The 18744-nt window shown below is 37.8% G+C and overlaps 1 protein-coding gene across 1 annotated transcript in view; it reads right to left on the bottom strand.

Annotated features, from left to right (window-relative positions):
* SRBD1 (S1 RNA binding domain 1) overlaps positions 1–18744 on the bottom strand; it is a 125439-nt gene that overhangs the window by 96032 nt on the left and 10663 nt on the right. Inside the window, exons 8-13 of the mRNA XM_061475325.1 lie at positions 18228–18345; positions 17955–18093; positions 15058–15154; positions 13528–13663; positions 8766–8869; positions 4639–4746 (exon numbers count right to left, since the gene is read on the bottom strand). Coding sequence (XP_061331309.1) covers positions 4639–4746; positions 8766–8869; positions 13528–13663; positions 15058–15154; positions 17955–18093; positions 18228–18345 — 702 coding nt within the window. The remainder of the gene's footprint in view (positions 1–4638; positions 4747–8765; positions 8870–13527; positions 13664–15057; positions 15155–17954; positions 18094–18227; positions 18346–18744) is intronic.

An 18744-nucleotide genomic window follows, 5' to 3' on the forward strand; every position in this document is an offset into this window, starting at 1 on the left:
AAAGCAATCCAGTAAAGCCTTCAGGGTAGCCAGGACCCTTATTTTTCTTTTCCTTTTACCCATCAATGGAAAAAGTAATACCCTGGTTAATTTCTACCGAAGAAAAAACCTGCAGTCCAGTTAACTAACCCCTAAAAATAGGGCAGGGGAAATTATTAAGTTGCTTAGGTCAATCAAGGCAGGACACAAGCAAGCTACCAACAGCTGAAAGACAACACTCATAAAGGCTATTTGACGTGATGTAGTATGAAGCTGTTCTGAGCAGTTTTTAAATGCGGAAGAACTTAAGAGTCTGATCTGAATTTGCCCAGGATCCATTCAAAAAGCCAGCTCAGCCCTGCTTCATCCCAAAATGGAGCAGAAAGAGCTGGTAAGTCCTCATCATCTAGTAAATCTTTACCATCTAGTAAAGGGGTCCAGATTCTTTACTAAATAAGTGTGCAACAGCAAAAGATTCCCCTATATCTCCATGCTTTTTGTTTCTGTGTCATGTATACCAAATAACACAGACATGATTTAAAGGGAGATGGTGAAGGTTATACATGCATTCCAAGACTCCTTAGCAATTCAAACGTGCACCCAGCACCAAAGAGCAGACACTCCATACATTGCCACCACTAAGAAAAGGAATTTGGGAATGGCTGCTCTAGTTCAGGTAAGTGTTCCCTCTATCCCAGCATCCTGTCTCCAAGTGTGGAAATAAGCAGCTGCCTAGGGAGCCGCTACAGCAGCCATAGTATACCTGTCCCATAATCTTATCCTAGCCTCCAACTATTTCCAGCTTGGAGTATCTCCTAAACTTGATGTTTGTCTCTAGTAACCCATAACACACCTGTTGTCCAACTACCCAGTTTCCTACAAAACCCATGCACATTTCTTACACCCATATCATCTGTTGGCAGTGAGTTCTACCCAACAGGCCCATCACAAAGTGCGCAAATAGCTGCCAACTTTTGGCTGGAAGCCGATTCTTTGAGTGTTATGGCCCCGTAGGTCTTATACTGGAAGAGAGTAAAAACTGATCTGTAGAAGCCCTGTGCCACTCTTCACATGCCATTCAGCTCCAAGACCTCCTTTCCAAGCTGAGGAGTCATAGCATAGTCAACCCTTCTTCATACAGAAATTTTCATACCTTGGTCCCCTCCATCGGGTCTTTTCCAGTTCTAATGAAACATTTATTGCTTCCTACACGCACTTCCCCAAGGTGAAGGGACCAAATGGCCAACAGCATTCCCAGTACAGGCCAACTAAATCAATGATTCTCTGTTTTGTCTTTATTCCTTAACTAAATAATCTACCTTCTGAGCACTTAACGTTTATACGGAGCTATGTATCCATAGTGCCAAAGCGTTCTTCCTGTGGTGTGATAGCTCAGAGCTCACTATCTTATATATAAAAAAATAATTACTTCCTCTTGCAAGTATCGTTTTACACTCCTCTCCACTGAATTTCAGTTGCAGCATCCTTCTCCCATACCTCAGAATGAGCTTCTTCCAGGCAGAGCCCAGGGACTAAATAATTCGATGCCACTTGTGAGAGACCAGAGAAAACAAAGCCAACACCTAAGCCTCACAACTATACAATCTATATAGACGCAGAAGAGATTCCATCAATCATACTTGCATACAAATGAAGTTTAAAAGTGGCTGGTAAACAAGGGAAAGTTGAATGATCTTGGAGTGGAGGCTTTGTACAGAGAAAGACCAAGTTCCAGCCTTCCATCTATCCTGAAGATACAGGGCCCCTGTTGCCCACACAGCCAAATCCTCCCACACTGCAAATTCACATCAGTCCACCTGTGAAGGAGGACTTGTGCAGGAATTAAAATTGCCCCTCAACACATGCTATTAATTACGTGCACCTTATGGAAATCATGTTTAAAATTGGCATGGATATACAGAAACCTTTATAGTAACAGGAAACGTTACTGAAAGTGCCAGGTGCGTAGGGGGGAACATAACGTATGTCCTTTCTATTACATCATATCCCGTATTTTTTTAATTTCAAATATAGACCTTTCTTTTCTCTCTGTCTCTCACTCAACACTCGTATCAATGACATTATCTATGGTCCCAAATACTGGCCCCTAATTTCAACTTTGGGATAGTTATTTGATCCTTGAAAAAATATCAAGCTACCTCAACAACCCAATACCTTTCTCTTTTTCAGCGCACTACTGGCTTCATCCAAATGGCAAGGTGCCCAGCTTCATGTTTTTACTATGTGTGACAATTCCCATTAATAGAGCAGAGATATAAGGCAGAGGAAGATACCAGCCCTCCTCTGTAAACACAAGAGGAATGGTTATGCTGTTAAAACACCACCTAAACAAAACCCTGCAGTAAGTATCAACCAAGTCAGACTTGCAAGCCTCTCCCTTGAAGTTTATGAAGCACTCAGACTGAATATCACTTACAGGTATATTCTAATAAAAGCAAATAACCTAATCATGACCTACTGGCCTCTATATTCAATGTTATAAGAGTCAGTTTTTAAATTGAGATTTAAAATTCCCCATTTCCATCTACAATCTGAGAGTCAATCCTTCTCCGTGGAAAAATATCTGCAAACCAGCTTCAGGTGCGAAACAAGATATACAGAGAAATGCTTGTGTCCCTGAAGACAGAGGAGAGAAAGCACTCGCTTCGAGAAAGCATGGAAAATTAGGAAAGGATTATCCATTAAAAAAATATGTCTGTGCCACATCACTTGCATTAAATCCTGATGGAATCATTCCATGCAGTACTGCAACAAAATAAAATGTATTCCAAAGAGCCAAAAGCAACACTGGACATTATTATACCAGATACAAGAAATGATGGTATCTGACAGAGTGGAAGAAAGGAAATTAAACAATAAATAAGGTAAGTGTCTTGCTGGCAAGTTCCATTCTCCTGCTCACTAGAAGTACCAGAAATTTCAGTAAACTCTTGGAAACTTTCTGTTCCAACATTTAATGATAATAAAAAGAACGAACGAACAGTGGGGGGTGGGTTGGAAATATTAATGCTAAAGGAGGTATTGAATGCTTTAGCAGCCCTTTGCAAGAGTCCTAAAAATCAGCTTTTGGAGTAGGTGGAAAGAGAATAAAAGAAGGATAAGGGTTAAGCGGTCAAGCACCAGGAACACTACTGGCAGGTGTTTGCATTCCTCTCTACAGGAGACATTTCAGCTTTTCCTAACCAGACATCACCAATCATGCAAAACTATCACAAACAGTAAAACATAAGCACGGGTCCCCACAGGACCAGGCAACAAAATTTGTATTCTTTGCATTTAGGCCTTGTGGGCTGAAGGGAAGGAAGCTTTTTTTAACTGTAATTAAGAGAACGGGAAAACCTTCAGCAACTTACTGCTGCAGCACCTTCATAGGTTAATACACAACACACAGGCTACAGCAGTCCTCTGGCAGGAATCACAACGCAAAAACACAGTAGAAGAGCCTTGAAGGACCCTCATATCACTTTGCTTATTTGTGATAAAACCAAGCCCTACTAAAAAGTAAGTACCTTTTATTTTAGAAGAGCCTGATTATGGAGAAGGCTAGGAATAAATCTACCTTCACACTCATGTGCGAGAAGCCAACAGCTGGATTCACCATCACAAAATGTCTATTATTTTGCCCAAACAACAGATACAGTGCCTCCCCTAAAGCAGCTACGTGTACTGTGGTCACATACAAAGAAGAAAGTGAACTCAGCACCTTTGAAAACCTGTGGAATTCACAGTGGCAAAGAACAGGCTTCCTAATCAAAAGAGGTGAAGCAATCTTGGTTGCGAAGTAATGAACAAACACAACATACTGCAGTGAAGAAACCCAAAAGCCATTAGATTCTTCAAGAGAAGAATCATATCATCAGTACTGTTCGCCATTAGAAAATAAAGCCTAGAGAATGTAGACTTTTGGTCATACTAAATGAACTGAATTGTGTGATAAGCTCCTATACTACACCATGAAAATATCCTATTTAATTAATGTGACTTTGACACCAAGTTTTAAATTTCCTTTAAGTTGAAAACAATATTACAGATCTTACCAGTGACACTTTGTCTGATGACATCATTACTACAGCATCACCAGAAATAAGTTTACTGACTTCTCTAGAGCCATCACAATACCCATAAAATGTCACCAGACCAACACTATGACCAATTTGTTCACCACAAAGTGCAGATAAAACACATGAGGGACACTTCCAACCACAACAATTACTTTGCTCATTTCTTTCAGACATGTAAAAGAAGATTCAGAACAATATCACTGACAGTACTACTGCTGTGACACAAAGAGATGCTGGGAAAATTCAGTGACATAACGGCTTATGCTAACACGAGGATAAAGATACAACTATTATGATAATGTAGAGCTAAACTGTATTTAATTAGATAAATGTACAAGCAACAAATATGTAAACATGTAAAATGGCTTCTCAGAAAGATAGTTTCTCAACTGTAGCCTAAACTGGACAGGGTCACAAATTGCATGTACAGAAGCAAGACTACACAGTTCATCTGTAAGCACAGAGGGTTAAAAACATGTTGCCATTTTCAAATGGATAAAAGATACTGTAATGAAAATTTAGGGAGGGAACTGCTAAGAAATTGGTTGTATGAAAACACACATTCACTCCGGCTTACCTGAATTCTCTACAGAGGAGAGGATATATGAGGCGTTTATACGCATCCTCTACTGAATTCCGTAATATCCTCATTAATTCTGGTTTTAAAAATTGTTTTGGTCTCCACCTACAAAAGATTAGGAAAAAAAAAAAAGAAAATGTTTTAAGAACACATGCAAAAACTCAGATAAAAAGAGAATTCTCAAAATAAAAAAAGACATTAGCGCAATGTCCTGTAAACTACAGAATTACTATAGCAATTAGGCAACGAAATCATAGCTTCAAATATGAATGGAATGAGAACTTGCTCGGGGTGTTCTACTATCAGACAAGGGACAAGGCCTATCTTCTATTTTATTAAGTATTACAATGCAATCATTTTATGTTTTAAAGAAAATACAATAAAATTTACTTTTCACTTGGAGAAGTCAAAGCTTATCAGAACTGAAGAACTTGGCTCCATATTACCATTAGGATTGCATTATTTTCAATACACAAAAAAATGACTGAACATCATCTGTGAGAGGACGCATCCTTTTGCGGAGCTACTCATGCCCATACTTCAGACAGGAGTAAGAGAGCTAAGCTAACATCAATTAATGAAACCCAACTTAAATTTCATTTGGAAGGCTTTAAGTATCTCCATTCAAACTCAAAATGAAATTATTCATTTTGCAGTAGTCCTCAAACAATAAAACCCAAACAATTTGCCAACAATTTTTCTTTTACCTGTTGCTGATATTTTAAAAATATAAATAGTATCATAGAAGGGAAAATGAAATAAATGATAAACAAACAAACACAAGATTATTTCCCAGTTTTTTCTAAGCCAAACTCTTTGGAGCACTGCCTTTCCTAAGACGACTGCAGAGTGGTCATATTTGTAATGACAATTACTTCAAATTTTGTCCTAAAGTAACACCCCAGTTTCAAAGCTCCCCCGAACACAGATCCTAGATATTTATTCCAATGACCCTTTTTGGTTTGGGCAACATTATGGAGGGGGGGGAAAGTCCTTGAACAAACACAACTTCAGTGTTTTCAAACGCAGCATGACAGAACTATGTCCATTTGATAATGAGTCCAGGTGCAGGTCCAGGCAAAAACAGGGTTTACTTTTTACTTTGTTTATTTGCACTCGCTCAGAAATACTAAGAATCCTAAATTGCTCCTACCCAGACAGCTTTTCAGTTGTTTGAGGGGATCTACAGCTTCCTGAAAGAGCTTTTCTAAGTGTCTGCGCATACAGCGGCTGGGAAAGGTGTGACCGAGTCAGCACTGCATTAACGCACACAGACGTGGGAGCAGAATTAAGCTTACCATTTAGTTTTACAACATAGAGTTGAGAGAGCTTAGCCACATGACCTCATCACTTTGCTAAGAGTTTTTGCAAATAGTTCTATTCTGCTTATTTGTAACTAGAGACTCTTTCCATACCTATATAAAACTGGCAAAGACTTTAAACCCTCTTATTGCCATCCAATGCTATCACCATGAAGTTTTTACAGGTGGTAAGTATGACTATGCTCCCCCAGAAAGTATCCTCAGCACAAATAAGCATCAATTTGGAAACCTGGCAGCTGTTTCCCCCTCTCTTCCATCCATTAAAGCTAGTTAGTAAACCTTTCCTCTGTTAACAGGTTATCACAGCACGTATTTTTATTACTGCCTATATGTAAGTAAGAATTACTTGGGCAACATTCTATTATTTTATTGCCTGGAAACCAAAAAAAAATATTATCCAACACCAAACTTGATTTTCAAGGCTGCAATTCCCTTTTGGAACAAGCTCTCACGCCTTCCAAAAGAACATCTCCATGTTGTCTTGACATCCAAAGCCAGCTAACCAGCCCCTCTCCAGCTGCTTCTCACTGACCCTTTTTCCATGTCCCACTTCACAACCAAGTCTTTGGGACCAGTGCAGTTCTAGTGTCAATGGAGCTAGGCTCGCTGTCAAACCACAGAAAAGCTGTTTTCTGGGGAAAGAAATACAACCCATAGGGACAGGCATAAGGATATTCCTGCATTTTCAACACAAACGAAAATTTCAAGGAAATATAGATGCTTCCACAGGCCAAAAGATATTCTGAACTTGCAAAGAAAACACAGTAATCTTAGAGCGCATTTACATAGAGCTCAACGCAATAATGAAGAACTCCAGTCTTCCAAATCCACTTTCCACTGCAGGAGCATTTAATGCTAAAAGAATTGGCTTCAGAAGAACACAAAGATCTGCATACTTGCTACTAACCCAACAGGCAGTAGGTGATACCATTCTGTGGCTGGAATACTGGGCAAACACTGTAGCAAGGTGGCATTTCTGGTTCAGCAACTGATTTTGTGTGTGACCATCAGAGAATTAGTTAATACCTTTGCAAGGTTCTGAAATCCTTGCCTCAAAGAAAAGCTCTTAAGCTTCTGCTCCCACCAGTAAATCAGAAAATAACACAAGTCCCATCCTTGGACAGTCACTTCCAAGCTTGCAGGGCAGAATACGCATTTACTACTTGTCAGTTTGGTAACACAGCTGTCAGTTTAATGAGGAGTATCTCAATCTGTCCTAGATGTTAATGCACCAAGATCTACTAAAATCATTGCTTCAAAAGTTTTCTGAACGTGGGGAAATTGTCCTTAAACAGTAAAAAGCCATAAGCATATATAGCCTTATGAATGCTAAATATTAATTAGTAGTTCCATTTCCAAAGTCAATGCTCTTTTTATCTCGGGATGACTCACAAAAGTGTAACCAACCAAAAATATCTCAATACACATCCCACTTTTATTTGTATAGCAGTAACAAGCTGTTCCATTATCTGTGGCTCACAGTGCTTCCAAAATCTGTCACAGATGCAATAATAGCAAGACTGACAGATAGGTTCTGCCTACAGAATATACAGCTCAGGGGGAAAGGACAGAATGTCTGTTACAGGTATTAAAACCAGAATGAAACGTAGGTGTGTTTATGAATCCTGATACTTTCCAGAAAAGAAAGTAAAAGTTACTTTCTATTAGTCCTAGACGATATCAGGTTATCTAGCCAAACAATACTTTAACTCTTTCAGAGACTTCCGTGTTGGAAGCAGAACTTTAAAATTTCTACAATGAAAAGGAGTATTTTTACCACATCCCTTTTTTGGACTCGATGTGGAAGAAAAACATATGCTAAAGCAGCATCAGAATATACAATTTTATACATTAAACAAATGCATCTTTTACTATGTCTTTTCCTCCTTTTTGTTATTCACTCTTAGGACACAAAGGTAAGAGTTTCTAAGACATCCTCAGAACAATGTCCAATATCCTAACCTGTTGAGAAAGAGAATCCTGTCTTTTATGCATGCAAGAAAGATGCACAGTCTAAATCACAAGTCTTCAAAGAACATTAGAGTTTCCAAGAAAAACACAGAGATATTGAACAAAACAATATATATTTAACCTAAATGTTTGTAAAAACATGCTCAGGATTATACAACACTAAACATTTCTCTACAGGCTCAGAAAAAAGCAACTTGTAAGAGCAAATTAGTAAGAAATGAAAGAATTATGCAAAATTTAGAACCCAGTTTTCTAACTTAACCAGAGATCAAAAGAGAAGTCAGAGAATCATGGATTGAATAGTCACCTTCAGGTTTGTCTATTAAATCTAATACTTCTTTTAAAAACATTCAATACCTTACATTTGTGAAACCCAAAGCTGGTACTTCACTAATCCAGTACCTGAGGTAGCCCTCTTTAATTATTGTAATCAGGCATATTAAGTCAGTTTTCGAAGTCAGAAGTATATCCTATTGGATTCTACAAATTCCTTCAGTAGACACTACTGGATGCGCCGCATATTACAATTTGAAAACATATTCACGTTTCATCAGCCTTTGCATATCTCTTTTTAAAACTCAATTGCTTGAAGAACGGTGCCAGACCTCCCTAAATACAGCCAAAGGCATGATCTTTTCAGCATAATGCTACAACAGCTGGAAATACGGGATAAGAATTATCCACTTGCTAATTTCATCTAATGTAATAAACATTCATTTAAATTGCTCTCTTAATACAAGGAGACATGTGAGGTACATTTCAGCATGCAGCTGCCTAGAGAGGAAAAAAAAAGGAGACAAGACTTCTGTAAGAATATGTATCCATGCAGACCTTTCATTGACACACCACCAACAGAATTCATTCTTCACCCCGTCAGGAATGTTGACCTTCACTGTCAGGATCTTCAGATTTTCCCCTCGGTTAATGGCCAGAATCTGAGTGCAAACATAAATGGCAGAGACAGATGACACACAAAATATCCAAAAGATAAACTTATCAACATTTGTGTACACACTTGCTTGACATTCTGTAGCAAATCATGATGGTGGTACAGTAAATCAGTTCACAAAGTACTAGCATGTGCAGATAACAGGCACATTTTAAACACAGATTAAATCATGCTGTGGCATAACCAATCATACATTTCTGAAATCTTGAGTCTGCAATCTCAAGATCCAGTTTCTCTTAAATGCAGTTATAATACAAGTCAGCATGAATTCAGTTGGTAGAATAATCTTGTATAAAACCCAGATTAAAAAAAAAAAAAAATCAATGAATTAATTGAAAAGTTATTCCAATCAGACTGGACATCAGAAACGGAAAAAGTCCTATGCTTCAGGCTTCAGATTTCTTCCCAAAATCAATCCAAATTTAAAATTAATTATGAATCAGAACTCGTGACATGGAAGTGATCAGCTTAAATTGAAAGAGGATAAATTTAGTGTTATCCATGCCTAGTTCATAAATAGCAGAAAATATTGTAGGTACTCTTTATATTAACACTTCAGCCTTAAAACATATGCACATATTTCTGGCAGAGCCTTGCGTACACAGCCACATATTGACGCTCTAAAGCTAAATCTGGCTGCACATATCCTATCTGCATATGGAGTTTTATTTTACATAGAAGTCTCTGGCTCCTCATTTAAAACCAGATCACAATACGAGTGGTGGATCCTGGATTACTGCTGGGTATCTACTGGGCTAGTGTCACTATGAAAACATTGAATGTCCACCTGAAGAAAACTCACTGGCCATGGGATTTTAGAAACAGAATAACAGCTAGAAGCAGCTACAAATAAAAGCCACATGTTTTTAGATTTCATTTTCCTTTTTAAAGTATTTTAAAATACAAAAAATATATTAAAAACCAAAACAAAACTGCTAGAAGTTGACATTCCTGTATTAGTACACATGTTGCTCTACGTAGCAGGCCCTGAGCACTGTCACAACAGAGCATTCTGTGTCAATCATAAACTTTAATTCAATCACTAGCTAACTCAGACATGTCACATATGTTAAATACAATGGCTTAAAATGACTCCAGGACATAGTACCAATTTATATTCCTCAGCTTTACTGTTCCTGTGACATACCAGGCCTGACATATCATTGAACAACAAAGCTAATAATAAAGATTGCATGTGAAATATTATAGCATCTGGTACCTTGACTGCCAAAGCAAATGTTTTCATGTAGAGATTAGAAAGACATATTTTAGCAAATCAAATGCTTTCATGTTTATTCTGATTTTATTAAAAGAAAAAGTTAAATGTCAAGCTAAAATGAAACCAAAATGATGCTCATGACAGAGAGCGTATCTGATAGAATTATAATGTCATCATTAAGCATGCTATTAGCGGGATCAATATTTGCATCACAGTTTGTTTCCTGGCACTCCATCTGCAGAATGTGTCAGTCACCTGAACTTAAAGCAGCTGTACTGCACTCACCAATATAATTTCCATTTCTACTCTTAAACAAACTGCCTTCCCTGGTCTAAGTGACGTGCATTCAGAGAAAAATTATCACCCAAGAAAGGCTCAGTTAAGGAAGTAATTAGTCAATTTCTCCTTCATAAAGGTCATTTTGTTTTCTTTTATTTTTAAGTAACAGGTTAAAATCTGGCTATTCCAGACACAAAGCAATCTTCCAGTTCTGGAAAACGACTGCTTTCATGCAAGACTGAAAGGGACCCAGGGGACGAGTTAATCAAACCAAAACACATTATTCAGAGAAAGCAAGAACAATACTTTGACCTAGTCACAAGATTCACCAAACCTTATTCCATTTATCAGAAAAACACAACATACTTCATATTCTGTGCCGCTCTCTTCTGTGTCGCAGATTTACTTACATTCACTGAGTAAGTTTTGTATATCTTGCCAAGGACCTTAATTTCCAATTCCTTTTTAAGGATAAGATTGGAAATAGAGCACTTGCCTCAAACATGACACTTGATTCATGAATTCTTTTCCTCCCACCAATTCACTCATCTCCAAATAGAGGAAAGCAACCCCAAGGCATACACAAACACAGAGCTGTTTAAAATTAGTCAAAAATTCAAATAAACTCTTGAAACATATTTTCCTTAGTTATGACAGCGTTGGTATAGCTACCCAACTACACCCTAAGATGCTTCGGTCAGGTTCTCCTTGCTGCCAAAGGAAGGAACTGTAGCTGAACCTCCCAACAGCAAAACATTCCAGCTGGAAACACCCACAGGTATCCAATCATGTCAAAATCTGGAGTTGGGTTTTTTAAGCTAATAAGGTTTTTTTCCCCTTGTTTCAGGTTCAGTATTTTAACTTTTTTGGTCAAACAACCCTAACTCCACACCAGTCCCGATTATTTTGGGGCACGTCTCAATGCACAAGCTGACAGTGGCACAGAAAGTCACCCAGAACTACAGCACGTGGAAAGGCAGAACCACAGAACCAGATTACTGCACACCAGTATACCTCACTGTAATATACACAGCAAGGCACACTCATGGCTAGAAATGCTTTGTGTATGAAAACACAGCTTATTCCCTTGCAGATAACTTGCTAGTCTGCTGCCCATCCCCTTTACTTACACATAAGCTAGAGCAGAGTTAGGGTTGTACACACACCTTTAAGATGACTAGCACTCCCATATTCAGGCAAAGACCAGTTTCACTACAGTATTCTAGGTAATACTTGCCCCTTTGCAACGAGGTAATTTAAAGCCAACTTGTACTTTTGCCTCTAGCAATGACAACATTTAGCTGTGTGTCATCATGAAAAGAGCCAAAAAGGTCTTCAAAACAGTGAATTTTGCAAGAGTTAAACACAGCTATTTAACCCACAGTTCAGGTGAATTAGTAAATTTTATAAATCCCTCAGTTCTGGGCTTATCATCCTCATACCATCATCACAGGAAACCTATGTACACCCAATAATAGATGCGTATCTCAGTATTTACCACTCAGTGCAGGAAAAACTAAACAGTCTTTGACAGCTAAAGTGTTCATTCAACAGTAAAGCACCCAAACAAAAAATCCATACAGTACAACACTTAATCTCCTGATGAATCTCAATCTTTGTGATATGTCACCACAGTAGTCTTAAGCTGCTCTACTGACTTTTCCAGACCATCTAGAAGCAAGTTTTCACCAAATAATTCCCAACATAAATACAGTAAATGTTCATACTTATTACAAAGAGAACAACTGCAGGTACCTCTTTAAACATCTACAGAAGGCTTTTCTAAGTGAAAGTCACTTGTAGTTCAGTCTTTCACCTAACTCCATCCATAGTGGGGAAGAGGAGGTGGGTTTAAAATCAGTGCATACATGCTGCGAGATTTTTTTGTGATAAATTCATTTCAAAACATGCAAGGAAATCCTTTATTAATTCCAAACATCACACTGTTTCCAAATAGCAAGTAGAGAGAAAACGAGAACATATCATAGATATAAAAGGAAAAGCATTCTGCCATAGAATAAGGCAGCCTGCTAGCGGAAGAGGACATTTCTGGCTGGCAGCAGCTAAGATGGTCTTTTTTTAGTGTGTTTTGGGGTTTTTTTGACTGTTTGAGTTTTGCTTTTTGTTTGTTTGGGTGCGTTTGTTTTCTTTTTTTTTTGTTATTGCTTGGATATTTGAGGTTTTGTTTGTTTCTTTGTGGTTTTTGTTTGTTTGGGTTTGGGCTGTTTGTTTCTTTGGTTTGTTTTAAGCTCAGTAATTGTGACAAAACCAAGAAACATTTGACTTGGTAATCAGTTGTGAATCTGCACAAAGGTCTTGACAGTTGCATTGATCACACCAGCTTCAGCCTTTGAACAGGAGTAACCCAGCTGTCAGTTTATCATCTAGTAAGTTTGCTTCCTCCTTCATTTCTTTTCCTAATCATACAGGTCTAGGCTTGGGGTTTAGGGTAATCAAAGATGCTTCACTGAAGGGAATACTGATGACTTGCAAAACAAAGCCATTTTTGGGGTAGTGCATGGGATGTTCTCCTGAGCTGCTTTTGCAGATCACATTCCATTTAATCTTTCTGGATCCTTCCCTGTTACTTCTCACCAGTTTCACTTGACAGGTTTAATGTCAAATGACTCAGAGCACTCTCAGTGCTGCAGCAAACATCCAAAGGAAACAATGAATAAGTTTATCCAGGTTTTCTCCAAATACTTACACTCCAACCAACCAGCTTCCACTACTATGCCACTACTACACAAGTCTCACCCCTACATACCCCACATTTATCCTTCTCCTGGTAAGATTTGCTATACACTTGTTACCCAGGGAAGGGAGGGAGGGCTTGACACATGCTGCAAATAAATCACACCAGTATTGAAACAGCTGATACATAAATCATTATAAACATATGTTTAATGAGAATTGATTAGATAATGGGTACACTGAATAAGCAGTCCTTTGTTCAGTTTCTTCAAACTGAGATTAACAGGTTAGCCCTGCATTTCAGGGATTATAAAGTCTCTGTTACCTTTGATAACCAAAAAGCAAAACCAACCATCTTTACTACTACCTTCAAGAAACAAAAATCAAAAGCAAAGACACCTTTGCTATAGGTAAAATTCAAAGGAAAAAAAAAAAACAATGTGTAATTGTACCTGATGATGCTGAATGCTCTTTATGTTACAAGAAAACTCGTGGTACAGTTGGAATTTATCAATATCTTTTTCATTTACACTTTTGGATGACACTTTTGCCAAGGCTGACTGGATACAAATGTACCTTTGCTGACATCTGAATAAAAAAAACAAATGTTAATAAGGTATTTCAGCACAAAACTGGTAACAAGTCATCAGTGCTTGCATTAAGTAAAGAAACGAAGCTTGGAGTCTACCCAATTACAAGTTATGTTAACTCTAATTACCTGCACAACTGAATTGCATATCTTAATACCGAGACTGATGTAACATAGACTGACAGGAACATAACAAGAGAAGACATTCAAGCAGAACACAGCCCCTCCTAAAGGGAATAGATACTCAAAAGCCATCATCTGCACTTCTGTTTGATCACTTATTGGTTCAACTTCACACAACAGATTTTGGGAAGTTGCAGAAGAGTTAAAGTAGTTACATATTTCAGATGAATGCAACATCTCTCTTGAACCTACCCAGCCTCAGAACTAAGTTCTTGCTTTGAGCACCTAACCATAAGAATTATCATTATTTTTAGGAGTAAAAGGGATCCAGAACAGATAACTTCCTGACTGCATCTCATGATTATTATACATAAACACACTTTAGATCAACAGGACACACGTGTAGAGCGTTGCATATCTGATTAAGGAGCTTCTAGTGGTCAAAAGAATCAAAGTGATAGTCTAGTGGTAACAGCACATCCTTTACAAAGCAACCTCTTCATTGAAATTATCACACTGCTGTGCTCTAGCTTTTAAATGAAGTTGGCCATTACTCACGATAAACAGCAAACAAGGGTCAACTAAATAGAACTGAGCTGACTGAAACCAACACTGCATGCTCCTAAGGCAGTATCTTTGATAATCCTATTCTCTGTCCCAGATGGTACACAGCAGAGGAAAAACCTAACAAGCAGCTATTACTTTTTCACACCAACGCCCCCAGACACAACAACCTTGAAGTCATGCAAAGTAAGAAAATTTAAATTCAGCCAACACAGTCAAAGGATCAGTAACTCCTCCTTTAAAAAGGTGTATTTGTTTGCATTATTGACTACCAATGCCAAAATCAACCACCACTGCCCACTAATTACACTGACTGGCACCAAGCAATAAATACTGGAGCAATAGCTTAAGCTGATGAACCTCTGAAAAGTTAACAGATTGAAGGAGGAACAAGGAGAGAAAGCTTTCTCTTACAGAATGCTAACTGCAAGGAAGATTGGCTCTATATGGAGCAGAGCCAAAGGGCATCTTTCAGTGTTTGGAGTCACAGCATTCATGCCATGCTCACAGCAGATCTCTCATCCACTGATAGCCAGAAGGCCAGAAAGGCTAATGGATGTATCTGTATGTGTATCTGCAGCACAAGTGAAGGAAAGGTAAATCAATCTCACAGCAACACTGTGCTCTCATCAGTAAGAAAAGTTTAATCTGCAGGCCAAGAGACCGAATCTTACCATATAACTTTGAAATGAAGAGTCAAACTTACAATTTCCTGATGAAATCCAGTGTATCTTTATCTTTAGCAAAGATGTCAGCTAAAATATGCTGGACGCCGGCCTCTACTTCCTGGATAGTTGAGAGTCCTTAGGAAAAAAAAACAAAGTTAATAATATCAATAATAAAAACTAATATAAAAAAAATAATCACTTAACACAACTGCACAAGCACCAAGAAAAATATATACAAACTGAAAGAAAACTGATGCAAGATACCAGACTGATTTGCAGAAGTTTCCATGAAGAATCCCAATTAATTAAATTTTCTTGGTAATTAAGCTTCCTTTCCAAAACATCTGAAAGCATATTTTTAATGACTCTAAAGTGACCGATGCCATATCATAAGTCAAAATGACGTTAAAATGAGAGAAAAATAACATTTTTTTTTACTTTGATGCTAATAGATCTTGACATTTCTGATGCAAATTATTTACATTAGTTATATTCAATATTCAAGTATAATTTGGAGGGGAATGTAATAAAATTGCAGCAGAAATCTACGTGTTCTGCTACTGCTACGGAAACTGCCTAAAACCTTTGGGGGCAATCCTGTTTTTCCTCTGTGTAATAGTTTTAAGTTTCCAGTGGTTTGTAGCAGGATTTTGCCCAGTGACACTTCTCAGATCAGGGTACCCTCCATCCTCTCCTATGAAATACTGTTTAAACAGTGAAATTACAAAATATCTCCATAGATAAAGCATTCCAGAGACCTGTTACCAGAACCATTAAGCTTTCCAACACAGAGAACAATCCCCCACTTCAAAAGACAGGAAAGGATGGCACAGTGGTCTCTTTAGCATAGTTGGCCAAACTGGACCAGAACCAGAAGATAATGAAATAGAACTCACTTCTTTTATTTTAAATCAATATACCTAACCCTGTTTCTAGCAACTGACAATAAAAAAATGCTCCAGAGCAAAAAGCAAGAATCCTGCAGTTGGCAGATGCAACAATAATTGTCTCCTTCAACACACGTTACTTTTCACTCTGCTGTCTGATGGGTTAACCAGTATCTGGACAGAGCTTTGTGAACGTCATTTTAAAAAAGCATACCTCTAAAAGCTACTATTTGTATTGAATCCAGAACCCTGCTTCTGACCAGACTATAGAGTTACACACTCTAAAGAGAAAAATAAATAAACCTTGCCCTTTTTTAAGAGGGGGAAGCTAAACATAACTGCCAGAAAGAAAAATAAAAACGTGAGAATGTGTTATTAAATGCCTGAACTGCTCAGAAGCTGTGGAATTTGGATCCTTACACCCATGAGTTAGCATTTCTTATGGTGAAAGTAACGTCATGGCAGAATACAAAGGTAAGGGAATTATAAGACATGTATTATACTGAATATGAATTGAGACACTCAAGTACTAGAAGTGTACATGGCAACATTATTATAATTCTAGCAGAGAATATGAATGAGAGGAAAGGCCAAAACCAGTCAGGATTAAAGAAATAATCAAAAGGTTCCCCTTCCACAAGCACCACTCACATGGGCATTTTACTGTGTCTAGTGCAAAAACTGCACTTGCTTGCATACTTAGAGAAATGTTTGACCATGCATACAATTAAAAGGAAGATCAAAGTGCCTCCTTAACTTTCAAATACCTGGCTTTGAAACATGAACTGCTGCTTCGATTTCAGTTTATTTTTAGTATATGTTTCAAAACACTCAGAATTTGAGAGCTGAATATTAGGATTTGATGAAAACTTCTGTATGGCGAATGGCTCATTCCTTCAAAAAAACTTCTCTCTGATGTTAAGCTTGTCTACAGAGGTTGTCAAACTGGCTCCCAAGTTGATAAAAGTGACCCACTTCATTGATGTAATTTCTGATGCGCCTTTCAAATGGAAACCATTATATAAAACTAAGCAACTTTTAGCACAAAACTGAAGAGAGGTGTACTGATTTTCAAGAACTGTAATGTTCATGCTGCAACAAATAGCACTTCTGAATGCAACCCTAAATAATTAATTTGAACTTTCACCAGGAAGATTTTCTTTTGGCTCTTTAGACTCTGCCGTAATAGTCAGCTATGTGGTTGCAACATACTTTTGTATGAAGTAATGCTATATGCTAAAATGCAGTAATTCACAGTATTTGGTAACTGATTTTCAACGCAAAGTTAGGATCATTTAATAAACAATATTCAACTAAAATCAGAGAACAACTGAAGTGGGAAGAGTCAGCTTCACCAAGGAGGTTTCATACCTTTAAGCTCAAAAGGGAAGTGCTGAAAAAGGGAAGAATAAAAGGACATGTCTACTTTAACACCATACAGAAGAAGGTTGCAGCAACCTTCATATTTTATTGTCCGAGATTGCCCCCTACAGATTCACCCGCAAAGAAACACAATTCTGCAGACTATGTGTGACTGTCACACCACTAAAGCTCCTGCTCACATTTCAGAAATTACAACTTCTCCAACCCCTATTGTCATTCAGCAACAAAAAAGCTCCCACTCACTCCCAATCACTAAGATAAGCTTCTATTCAGATGTGCTTTGATGGCTTACATTCACTTCAGTAGACTATGAGCATAAGCTCTTGTACAATCAGTACTGAATCTTTAGTAAACAATCCAAGTAAGAGCAGAACTATGGAGAGAGAAAGGTGTGCAGTGCAGTTCCCTCTCTCTTACCAATAAATACAGATGTCACTATAAAGGCTCGAGACTTATGCCTCTTGTATACCAGAACCATTACTATTTACAATACAAAAAGACAGTAAAAGTTGGACAGCTATGGCATTAGATGTAAACTCTTACTCTCAAAAGAACTGCTGAATTTAAAGCAGTTGCATAACTTCCAGCAACAATCGAAGTAACTATCCTTCTAAAAAGTTTTCAGACATTTAGGACATCACTACTCACAGAAGTAGAGTGCTTACCTTTGGTATTGGGTTTAATGTAAGAAAAGAGATTGAGCTCCATAGGATTCTGCAGGATGGAGAGAGCAGCAGGTTCTAATCCTAGCTGCTTGGCCCTCTGGGCTTTGGTGCCTTTACTCCCAGTTTTATAAGGTGCAGACTTAAACAAAAAACACAGTTATTAAAAGATGAGGAAATAATTCAGTCATATGATGTACTTTGCATTATTTACTATTTAGTTGTGTTAGATTATATTTAAACTAAGGATGACCTGAAAAAGACTAGTGTACTGACCACATGGTCTAATTCTTCCGAAGTTCTGCAATTTAATAATGCTGTTAAAAGGCCTCCAGATAATTTCCCTTCTTTCTTCAGTTTCTGTATCGTTGTATGTGTCTTCTTCGCAACAGCACTAAAATGAAAGAGATTGGGATTAACAGTCGCATTTCATGATGGATTAGAAAGACTATCAATTGAGACCCTGTTTATTACAATGCTGAAGCTCCCCAAAAGCCCTGAAGATTGTACCTCATGCTAATGCTTACAAACCAAGCCTGATAATCCAAAAGCATTTCTAACTACTACTCTTTTTCTAGTTCAAAACTGTACTAAAATATCTTGTAGGAAAATCATCAAACAAGACTGAGAGACATTCCTGCTTTGGAAGGCTATGAGCCTGGAACCCAAATAAAAAGCCCCTAAATTAAATCCATGTTGATGATCACTTACAGCTATAATTTACATCAAGACATTTCTGCAGGATAAAGTACAGGGTGCCAGATTTTAAATTTAGATCTTCAATAGGGTACCT

The sequence above is a fragment of the Pezoporus flaviventris genome, unplaced genomic scaffold, assembly GCF_033815535.1.
Source record: "Pezoporus flaviventris isolate CSIRO_AGI_PZ_B2104156 unplaced genomic scaffold, CSIRO_AGI_Pfla_v1 ptg000083l, whole genome shotgun sequence".
NCBI classification, from domain to species: Eukaryota; Metazoa; Chordata; class Aves; order Psittaciformes; family Psittacidae; genus Pezoporus; species Pezoporus flaviventris.